Consider the following 11,867-nt stretch of genomic DNA (forward strand, 5'->3'; position numbering starts at 1 on the left):
GTCTCAATGTTTATTTAAGTTTACTAGAGGAAGCAAATAAATTTTTTTATTTTTATGATTCACAAAATAGTTAATTGAAGTAATAATTGTTTTATTTAGAAACAAATTTTAACACATGAAGTTTAAGCCAATTTGTAATTAGGTTTTTTACGTTGAAGTAATTTTTTAATAATGTTTACTTATTTTAATTTGTATCCCAAGTTTAAGTTTAAATTTAATTTAGTAGATGCAGCAAGCAGATACACTTATTTATTTTAAAAAGACTGTTGTTATGATTAATTATTTTTAATTTTGTTGATGTAGGTATATCATGAATTCAATTATTACAGTGTTGTATTTCAACGGAAGAGTATATGAAGACAATGATGGTGTAATATTTGAAGGCAGTAAAAAGGTCATTCAGATTAAACGCGGAATTAGTTTCAATGCTTTGAAAAAAAAAATTGGAGATAAGGTAAAGTTAGAAAATAATGAAATTATTTCTACTATAAGTTGTAGATTTTTAGTTTCAAGAAAATATGTTGCGTTGCAAATTTGTGATGACGAAGATGTTGAAACTATGATCGAAAGTTTTCAACAACAACAACAAATGTCAGTTCTAGAGTTGTACGTAGAAAAGGATGTTGCTGGTGGTTCTATGTTTCATGCTGCAAATTTTGTTACGTCATGTGGACGTAATGTATCTCATTATGAGTCGGAACTGCCAAAAAATATAAGCAATTTACATGTTGATGAAGATGATGATGATGATGATGATGATGATGATTATCTTGCATCTAACTCATACGTTGAAGAGTCTTTCGATGAAGATGATAGTGATGATGGAATATCTCATACAGACGATGAAGTCACTGACATCGTTGAACCAGTTTCAATTGTTCACCCAAGCGAAGGTAAATGTTTGTGAAATACAAAATTAGTTGAATACATCTATCTTTTTATGAGAATTGTATTTAATGGTAATTAAATAGGAGTAGTTTGTTGACGTGATTTTATTTTATAAATTATTAGGTGTACCAGAAATTCAAAATCCATTTTGGAATGATGCTAGCCATTATAATAATATCAACTGGAGTCATCCGGACGAGGAGGACATTTGTGGTCTAGACATGCCAACGACTTTTAATGTTGGACAAGAATTATATGTTGGCATGGATTTTGACAGTAAAGATGCAGTCAAAAATGCACTCAAACAATATGTGATGAAGGTGCATCAAAGTTTTAAGGTTGTTGAAACGAAATCACACAAATATATCGTTTGTTGCCCCAACAGCACCGAAGAGTCTCCTTGCCCTTTTTATATGAGGGCAATTTTATCCAAAAAAACTGATGCATGGAAAGTGACACAATGGGGTGGACCGCACACATGTCTAAATATGACTATGACACAAGACCATGAGAAGCTTGATTCAAATTTAATTGCGACTTGCGTAGTAGGTACGTTTTTTATGTTCATATTATCCTACTTTTGTGTTATTTGTTATTTTAATTTGTAATTTAATTTACTTATTTGAATTACAGGCATGATCAGAGAAGATCCATCAATAAAAATTTCTTTGATTCAAGAAAGGATAAATAGTGAATTTTCCTATAAGGTTTCATACAGAAAAGCATGGATGGCCAAACAAAAGGCGATTGCAATTGAATATGGCGATTGGGAAGAGTCGTATGCGAAACTCTCGTCATGGCTAACACACATGCAAAATCATTCTCCTGGCTCTTACTTTCAAATACTACATGACGATTTTATTGTTGGCAATAGGGTGAGTCACGAACATCGTCAATTTCATAGAGTATTTTGGACATTTGGTCAATGCAAGGAGGCTTTTAAGTACTGTAAGCCAATCATACAAGTTGACGGCACACATTTATACGGCAAATACCGTGGGACCCTGTTAATGGCCACATCGCAAGATGGAAATGGTGGTGTTCTTCCTCTAGCATTCGCCGTGGTCGAAGGCGAGACGCTAACAGCATGGTCATGGTTTTTGGCCCACTTGCGTGAACACGTCACAGATAAGAATGGAATTTGTCTAATATATGATCGTCACGCGAGTATAAAGTCTGCTGTCGCTAATGAAGCACTTGGTTGGCAACCTCCCCACGGTTATCATGTGTACTGCGTCCGACACATAGCCAGCAATTTCAATCGCAAATTCAACAACGCGAAACAAAAAGAGATGTTCAAGAAATTGGGTAAGGTTTATTTTATACATTAATTTAATTTGAGTTTCATGTCTACGTACAACTGTTGATGATAACAAATTTGATGCAGCGTACACTCCTTGCAAGCATGTGTTTGATCAAAACTTAGAAAAATTTCGTCAATTGAGTCCAGCTATAGCAAGATGGATTGATCGAATCTCAAAGGAAAAATGGAGCATGGCTTACGATACATCTGGACGACGATATGGTCACATGACAACCAACTTATCAGAATGTGTGAATAAGGTGTTGAAAGATTGTCGCAGCATTCCAATAACAGCGTTGGTGAAGTCAACATATAGTAGGTGCCGAAAGTACTTTATTGATCGTGGTCGCCAAGCCCAAAGACAATTAAGAGAAGGCCAAGTTTATTGTTCTAAGCTTGTTACAGAACTTAGGAAAAATCAAGAACAAGCTTGTTCGCACATCGTTCGCGTGTATGATATCCACTCGACAAGGTTTGAAGTAGAGGAGACCTTCAATCCTATAACGCAACGTGGCGGACAAAAATGGGCAGTTAACTTGAATGGCCATTACTGTCAATGCGGAAGGTATTCTGCGCTTCACTATCCATGTTCACACATTATTGCAGCTTGTGGTTACGTGAGCATGAACTACTACCAATATATAGATGTTGTTTACACCAATGAGCACATCTTAAAAGCATACTCCGCACAGTGGTGGCCTCTTGGGAATGAAGCGGCAATTCCTCCTTCTGATGAGGCATGGACACTAATCCCTGACCCAACTACAATTCGTGCGAAAGGTCGGCCAAAATCAACAAGGATAAGGAATGAGATGGATTGGGTCGAACCATCTGACCACCGACAAAAATGTAGTAGATGTGGAGCTGAAGGGCACAATAGGCGTCGATGTCCAATGCAATCTGACCGTGGGAGTAATTCATTTAATTGATTTATGTATGTTACATGCCTGACTTGTATTGCTTTAGGTTTTGTTCAATGTATTTACTTGTTGGTCTTCAATGAAATCGTCAGTTACTTTTTGTTGAATGTGTGCTTCTAATGAAATAAAATTACATTTAGAAGTTGAAATAAATGGAGTGGATCAATCGAGGTTGAGTGACATTGGTGTTGATCGTTAGTTAGAAACGTTAGTGTCTAAGTATTTTGTCTTAGTTTTTTATTTGAAGGGTGAGGGCTAAGTTCTTTTTATTTTATGGTTAGGGCTAAGTTTTTTATTTTAGGGTTAGGGTTAATTTTATAATTGTATGGGGTAGGGTTAGGCCTTATTTTTTATTTGTTAGGGGTAACTTCAAATTTTTTAGAGGTTAGGGTTAGTTCGTATTTGTTAGGGGTTAGGGGTGGGGTTAATTTTTTTTATTTGCAGGGTTAGGGTTAGTCCGTATTGTTTTAGGGGTTAGGGGTTAGTTCTTATTATTTTAGGGGTTAGGGTTTAGTTCTTATTTTTTATTTTAGGGTTTAGTGTTTATTTATTAGGGGTTAGTGTTAAGTTCTTTTTATTTTAGGGTTTAGGGTAAACAAATTTTATTTTAGGGGTAAAGGCTAACTTTTTTAGAAGGGTTAGGGTTTAGTTCTTAACTTGAGGGGTTAGGGTTGAGTGTTTATTTGTTAGGGGTTAGGGCTAAGTTTTTGTTATTTAGTGTTTGGGGTTAATTTTTTTTATTTGAATGGTTAGGGTTAGTCCTTATTGTTTTAGGGGTTAGGGGTTAGTTCTTATTATTTTAGGGGTTAGGGTTTAGTTCTTATTTTTTTAAGGTTTAGTGTTTATTTTTATTTGAGTTGAAGTGTTATGGTGTAGTTCTTAATTTTGAGGGCTTAGGGTTTAGTTCCTAATTATGAGGGGTTAGGGTTGAGTGCTTATTTTGGAGGGGTTAGGCTTATTTTTTTTATTTAGGGTTAGGGTGTATTTCTGAACATTTTAGGGTTAGGGCTAAGTTTTCTTATTTTAGGGTTTAGGGTTAATTTTTTTAATGTGTACTTCTAATGAAATAAAATTACATTTAGAAGTTAAAATAAAAATTATTTTTTTTAATGTGTACTTCTAATGAAATAAAATTACATTTAGAAGTTGAAATAAAAATTATTTTTTTTAATGTGTACTTCTAATGAAATAAAATTACATTTAGAAGTTGAAATAAAATTTCTTTTTTTTAATGTGTACTTCTAATGAAATAAAATTACATTTAGAAGTTGAAATAAACTTTATTTTTTTAAAGGGTAAGGGTTTAGTTCTTATTTTTTAGGGTTAGGCTTAGTTCTTATTTTAGGGGTTAGGGTTAAGTCATTTTATTTTAGGGTGTATGGTTATTTTTTTTATTTTAAGGGTTAGTTCTTATTTTTGAGGGGGTAGGGTGTAGTTCTTATGGTTTAGGGGTTAGGGCTAAGTTTTTTATTTGAAGTGCTAGGGTTTAGTTCTTAATTGTTAGGGGTTAGGCTTTAGTTCGTTTTTTGTTAGGGTTAGGGCTAGTTTTTTTATTTTAGGGTTAGGGTTTAGTTCTGAACATTTGAGGGGTTAGGGTTAGTTCTTATTTTTTAGGGTTAGGGTTAGGTTTTTTATTTTAGGGTTAGGTTTTAGTTCTGAACATGTTAGGGGTTAGGGTTAGTTTTTTATTTTAGGGGTTAGGGTTAGTTCTTATTTTTTTAGGGGTTAGGGTTAGGGTTAGGTTTTTTTATTTTAGGGTTAGGTTTTAGTTCTGAACATGTTAGGGGTTAGGGTTATATTTTTATTTTAGGGGTTAGGGTTAGTTCTTATTTTTTAGGGATAGGGCTAAGTTTTTTATTTTAGGGTTAGGGTTTAGTTCTGAACATGTTAGGGGTTAGGGTTATATGTTTATTTTAGGGGTTAGGGTTAGTTCTTATTTTTTAGGGATAGGGCTAAGTTTTTTATTTTAGGGTTAGGGTTTAGTTCTGAACATGTTAGGGGTTAGGGTTATTTTTTTATTTTAGGGGTTAGGGTTAGTTCTTATTTTTTAGGGGTTAGGGTTAGGTTTTTTATTTTAGGGTTAGGTTTTAGTTCTGAACATGTTAGGGGTTAGGGTTAGTTCTTATTTTTTAGGATTAGGGTTAGGTTTTTTTATTTTAGGGGTTAGTTTTTGAGTTTTATTTGGTTTAGGGTTCATTGATTATTATAGTTTGATACGCGACATAAATATTATCCATAAGTAAGCCTTAATAAACTGAATATCATACATTACGCCATGAATGTCAAATTACAAATATACAACAAAGCCTTAATAAACGAAGACATGCAAATCATTCATTTTGGTGTCCGTGATGTCGTGAGGATGTGCCACATGGTCGATCCCATCTTCGTGCTTGGCGATCAGGATTTCTTCTGCCCCGATGCCTCCCCGCTTCTTCTTCGTCAGCCTCCGCAGAAAATGCGTGCCGCAAATCAACACCGAATAAGTCACCCGTATTAGGTATTTGTCCCGGTACATTCCATTGTGTTCTTAACGGGGCATTAGGTGTTGGAATTGGGCCATGATATTGCTATGAAGGGGTCATTGTGGGCCATGAAAAATGAGCTTGTGTTTCCGCAACACCACCGAACGATTGCTGGCTTGCAGAAGTATCAGTGTGATGACCCTGAAAAGGATATTGATACATCTGGGTCGGATACTCAGCAAATGTTTGTGGCGTGTAATACATTCCATGGCCACGCTCCGCCATTTTTTGGGAATATTCTTCCGCTTCAACAGTGTCCCTTCTTCTGTCTATCCCCTGAGTTTCAATACTTGACTGAAGCATGTGAAACTGTTGTGCAGGAAATTGACGCTCTGATGCGGGACCATGTGACACTGGCTCAGTGACTCTCTCTTGCTCTTCGGATAAAATTGTAATTTTTTCCACATAAGGCACGAGATCATCAAATGTGCATGTATTCCTCCCTTGAGGAGACACCATGTATTGTAATGCCTCCGCAACTTCACCCTGCATTTATAAGGGTAAGAAAATTAATGGCCATCATTAAATAAAAGTTCAAGTTAAAATTTGAAAAAAATTTAAAAATATCAATGTAGCCGTCTTTGCATTTGCTGGGTCAACAAACATCTTTGTCTTTCGCCTATACCAGACCATGTAGTCCGAGTTAAAACTCAATAGGCCTTCTTGTCAGGGATAAGCGTCGACCCTGAATGCATGGCGATTATTCCACTGATCAATCATTGGGGCGAACAATTGCCCCCAATTTTCGTCATGTTTCCCTTTCAATGTTATGCCATGAATGTTTAAGGGTTGTGAAGGAGACTCTGGAATTGGCTGTTGCATCCCAAATTGTCTCAATACTCTGTCCGGTTGGTGCCACTAAATAACTTGGAAACAAATTAGTGGCACCACCGCGTACCACGCGAGACTTCCGACTAAACAAACGGGAGGCAACAGTGATATTACGGTTGATGGGTACGGCTCCCACACAAACTGCATATAACAACATAGTTATGAACATTTTAGTAAAATAACACATATAATTTTTTATTTTACAAATAGAATAACATCTTCTTACCTCATGACGTTTCATAATATCTAACTTGCGACGAAAAACTCTCACATCATCATTGCCGATATGTTGGTTTCCACGTCGCAGCCACCTACAAAGATTAAAATTTAATATATGCTAAAACCATTTATTCTATTGAAATGAAAGACGCTGCTAAAAATGACTAACCTATGCCCCAGTGGTGTATTTTCTACTTGGGAAGGAGTCCTCTTTGGAGCCAAGGTTGGACATCGTTCCCATGCCCACATTTGTAGTAAGATGCACATACCTCCGATTGATTTAGTTTTATAATCGGTGGCATTGCACATCTCTCTGTATAGAAAACCAAGTACGGCAGCTCCCCATGCATATCTGCCACATTCTTCAAAGTCACGTAAAAATTGAAGGTATCTTAGCGAAACTTTGTTACTGCTTTTATCAACGAACAAGACACCTCCAATGAATCTCAATATCCATGCACGGGCAAACCTTCGTACTTGTTCTTCGTCGTCGTCATTATTTATTTGGGCAAAATGGTGAGCCAGCCAACTTAATTTAACCACACTACCTCTAATTTCATCTTCTTGTGGTCTGACTCCCAATAATTCCTCACATAAATCAGCCCAATCAAGATTTGTTGGACCGATTAATGGTAAACCATCCACACTTATACCTAACAATACAGAGACGTCTTGGAGAGTAATAGTACATTCTCCGCATCTCATGTGAAAGGTATGTGTTTCTGGCCTCCATCTTTCAATCAGAGCACTAATTAATGAGGCATTTATTTTTAAGTACCCCATCTTGATAATCCAAGCGAAACCAGATTGTAGAAGAAAAGGAAAAATTTGCTCAGGAATTTGTTCTTCCCCTTGATACGTGGGGACAGCTCGTCTGATATGTAATTTCCTATCTTCTTCCCCATTCCAAACATGTTCTGAAACATGTTTAGGTTGCATCCATAATACATCAGCATCGATGGGACCAGACTTAATGTTAACATGTGATGAAGATGATGATGAAGATGCCATTGCTACTACAAAAAAAAAATATAATACATTATTTGTAGATAATATAAATTAAATTAAACTACACACATTTATAAAAACATTATTAAATATCTAACAATAAATTTGAAAAAAAATCAAACTGGCCAATTTTTAATATATTCTATACATAAATTAAAATACATGTGAACAAAACTTTAAATAAATAATTTTTTTTCTACAATTAAAAAAAATAATTGAATAAAATATGGACTAACAAATTATTTATAATACAAACAAATATTGAAATGCAAAAAATTATTTAAAAATATATATACAAAAATTATAATAATGTACAATCTATCATATATTTAATAACATAAATTTTCTAAAACAATTAATATTAACCTACAAACTAAAACTAACAGTGATCATATATATATATATATATATATATATATATATATATATATATATATATATATATATATATATATATATATATATATATCTAAACACAAAAAACTAAATATTATTATCTCACACAATATTCACTTATTTATTTCATTTATTTAAAACTATACTATCTATATATAACATACAAAAATATATAATACACAAAAATATAACACTAATAAAGCAAATTTACGCATCTCTAATATTACAATTATTTATTTACGTGTAACATGCTTAATATTATAAAAACTAAAAATTTATGTCTACCTAAAATTTATAAATATGTATGCTAATATTAATTTATACATAATATTTCTACCTTATCTAATATTAAGTGTGTGCCTAATATTTCTAAGGCTAATATTAAGTGTGTCGGAACGTTTGGCTGTGGCTTACTAAAATATCATATATATACTACAAACTAACCTTCAAATATATACTACAAACTAACCTTCAAATATATACTACAAACTAATAACAGCATACTTATTTTTATACAAACTAACCTTCAAATATATACTACAAATCTAAAAATATATACTACAAACTAAATAATATTTTTATACTAACTAACCTAACCTAACCTAACCTACTCTTCAAATATCTGTTACTACATAAAAATTAATAACAAATAACAGCATACTTATTAATTTATTATTAATAATAACTAACCTAACCTTACAATACCTATTAATCTTAATTAACCTAAACTTACAATACTTATCTAGCTAACCTATTATTTTAAAAATATTAACAAACAGAATATATAAATCACTTATCTAGCTAACCTGTTATTTAAGAAAATCACTTACCAGCCAATTAAGAATTATGAACTATGGAAGAAAAAAACTCAGCAAAAGCAAAGCACCAAGAGCAAGCACCAACAGCAAGCACCAACAGCAAGCACGCAGAACACTCAAGAAATTCAAGAATGGAGAAAAGAAAGGTAGTAGAAGAAAAGAAATGTGAATCCAAAGTTTACGTTCAACTTATTTTATAGAAAAAAAGCGTACAATGGTCAAAAGCTCTCTGCATGCCTAAACGCTATGCTGCATCCCTAAACAATGGAGAGCAGAACCAAGCCTGCAAGCCTGAAAAGTTGAAGCCCTGCAAGGTTCACGTGAACCATGGCTGTCTCGCCAGAAGGGCTGGCGGCACGCCATGAAGCCCTATCCCGCCCATCGTAATGGCGAGTCCCACAGATTGGGTGTCGCCAGTGAGAATGGCGATTCTCACTCCTACGTGGCCTATGTCGCCACTACCAGGGGCGATACACCCCTCTCTCCTGCTTTGCCGCCACTGGCAATGGCGGGTTGAGCCTTGCCGCCAGTGGCAATGGCGTTTTCCCCCTAAAAACCGACCCCCTCCGTCATTACTTTTAAAACAAACCCTCAGACGTAAATAGTTTTTAAAATAAGACCCCTTAGGTAAATTTGCCGCAAGTGATGCCTCACTATCACCATTGGTCTGGTTTTTCTTTCATCATGCACAACCATTAAGGACGTGTTTTAAGGACGTGTTTGGATTAATTGATACATGTTGAACAACAAAATCACACTTTCCAAAATAAAATTGTTAAAAGCCTTCATCTTAAAGCCCGTTGAATTAGTTCAATTACTTCCCAAACACATTAAGTGGTGCAACACACTAAAACAACCATGTCATTTTAAAAGAAGCTAAAAGTTAATGAAATAAATAATTCAATTTTCGCAGTAACTTATATGCATCTTGTTAACTAATATTTTTAAGAAATTGATTAAAGAATTAAAAAAAATATTTATTATATAAATCATAAGAAAGTATAAAAAAGATCATGAACAGTATAAAAAAAAGTAATTATCCATTTCTCAATAAAAATATTTATATTTCTATTTTTAATTTCTTTACCAATACTCATTAGCATTTTTAAAATTATATAATGTGATGACAGCTTTATGTCTCTCTTCTTAGGTTCACTAACTCACACAACTGTTGGTTGGATTTTTTAAACTTTATCAATAAAAAAAATTAAAAGAAATACTACTACAATATTAAGAAATGGAATAATACTGTATTCATAAAAATGATTATAAAAAATTGAGAATGATATTAATAACTAACTATTCCCTTAAATTTGCAGAAGAATACATTTCTCCTTATGATACTATTTATAGGGGGGGAAAATCCACTGGACAGTGATTTTCTTTCTTCAACATGAATCACGGTCCTGAAGTCAAAAATAAAATATATACACACACATATTATTCTCTTATCTTTTCATGTTCTTTTTCATTTTTCAATCGACACTAGAGAAGGCCATTGTTCCCTTCAATTAAAGTTGTCAGCATAGCATACCGAAAAAAAAAGTTGTCTGCATTAAACTTTAGAATCAGAGTTAGATGCCATTCCCTGTTGACCTAAGTGTCGGTCATCACCATTAATTGTATTTATTTAGAAGGATTTTCAAGTTGTTTCAAAGTAGAAATGTTATCAAGAGACCTAAATTTTGTTTTGGATAAGGATTTATATATGTTGTCCATACTTTAAGCTTTTCAATTTGTGTTGAATGCAAGTCTGCCACAAATGATTACGATAGTGTAGAGTAAAAAAAAAGTATATTTTTAATTAATACAGTATTGATGAAAAAATGGCACTGAATCCATGTTTCACTAGGCCGAACATAAGGCAACTTATGCCTACTAATAAAAAAATTATTTAATATTAGTATTTATAAATTTTTAATAATCTAGTGCAGTAATATTTCTAAAAAAAAAAGTAATATTTCACCAAAAAAAATTAGTAATATATGCTTTTTTTCCTAGAGAATGAGGTTCATCCTGTTTAAATAAAATTCACATCTACTTTTGTAAAACTATTAGTTTTTTCTTATTATCTCATACTTAAAAAAGTAATTAATTATTAATTATAATTAAATATATTGTTTCTTTATAACTCGATTCTCACCAAATTAATTATATGAAACATTTTTTATTTATCTAATATCTTCATTAAATTCGATAAATCAAATTATTCATTAATTACTTTAGCTTTAAAAATATGTTGTTAAATTAAAAAATACCTCATCTCAAAATTCGGTGCCTAATATGATGATGGTGACAGCCAATTGAACTCACTAGGAATGATTTTTTGCACTTTCTAATGTGTTATGCCAATACACAAGTTCGATGTTCACGGTTATGTGAGACTATTTGTACATACAATGACATCATTTCTTGATTCTCATTGAAAATGTTTGTTTTATATATAGAAAGTTCTGGTCTTTTGGAGCCTAATCATGATTCACAAATTGATAATAAGGGACAAAAAGTAAATACCTACGCGATAAGTTTTTTAAAAAGAAAATTATAATTATAATTGCAAATTGCGGTAAATTGGATTGAATTGAATCACCCAGTGTAATCAAGATTGAATTGAAATGCTTTGTCAGTGCCATTAACTAATAATTATCATAAATTTAAGATTTCATTTTTCAATAAGAAATTATTTAATATTATATGTTTTCTGAGACACGATTTTAATCATATTTGATACTATTTTGTGGTAATTTTCTAAAATTTTCACAATTAGTTGTTTTCACTTATTATTTTACATGAGATATACGGTAAACCTTGTCATAAGAGAATATTGTCGATGTGAAAAAAAAAACATAATTATTATAAGAGTAATTTAGCCTCTATTAAAAATAGTCATTATTGTTCAGAATTTTCAAACTAATGTTTAGTTGAAATTTCAGTGCCTGACTATTTGATTAAGAAAAGA

At 32.7% G+C, this 11,867-nt stretch overlaps 2 protein-coding genes across 3 annotated transcripts; one reads left to right on the plus strand and one right to left on the minus strand.

The window, feature by feature from the left end:
• Positions 1–589: 589 nt before the first annotated feature.
• On the plus strand, positions 590–5,943 carry LOC106799694 (uncharacterized). Its single transcript, XM_041014278.1, has 4 exons — positions 590–893; positions 1,012–1,307; positions 5,657–5,820; positions 5,937–5,943. The coding sequence occupies exons 1-4, from the start codon at positions 590–592 to the stop codon at positions 5,941–5,943; spliced, it is 771 nt and encodes a 256-aa protein (XP_040870212.1).
• LOC102662445 (serine/threonine-protein phosphatase 7 long form homolog) lies at positions 5,214–7,707 on the minus strand. 2 transcript variants are annotated; one of them, XM_006574033.4, is made up of 3 exons: positions 6,856–7,707; positions 6,694–6,778; positions 5,214–6,608 (listed from the first exon to the last, which is right to left on the minus strand). In XM_006574033.4, exons 1-3 carry the CDS (start codon positions 7,695–7,697, stop codon positions 6,495–6,497), a joined length of 1,041 nt encoding a protein of 346 aa, XP_006574096.2. In that variant the 5' UTR covers positions 7,698–7,707; the 3' UTR covers positions 5,214–6,494. The 2 variants fall into 2 exon arrangements, with proteins under 2 accessions (XP_006574096.2, XP_040871348.1); XM_041015414.1 differs by having other exon boundaries at positions 5,214–6,778.
• Positions 7,708–11,867: the final 4,160 nt, after the last annotated feature.

Source organism: Glycine max, chromosome 1 (genome assembly GCF_000004515.6).
Source record: "Glycine max cultivar Williams 82 chromosome 1, Glycine_max_v4.0, whole genome shotgun sequence".
Classification (NCBI taxonomy): domain Eukaryota; kingdom Viridiplantae; phylum Streptophyta; class Magnoliopsida; order Fabales; family Fabaceae; genus Glycine; species Glycine max.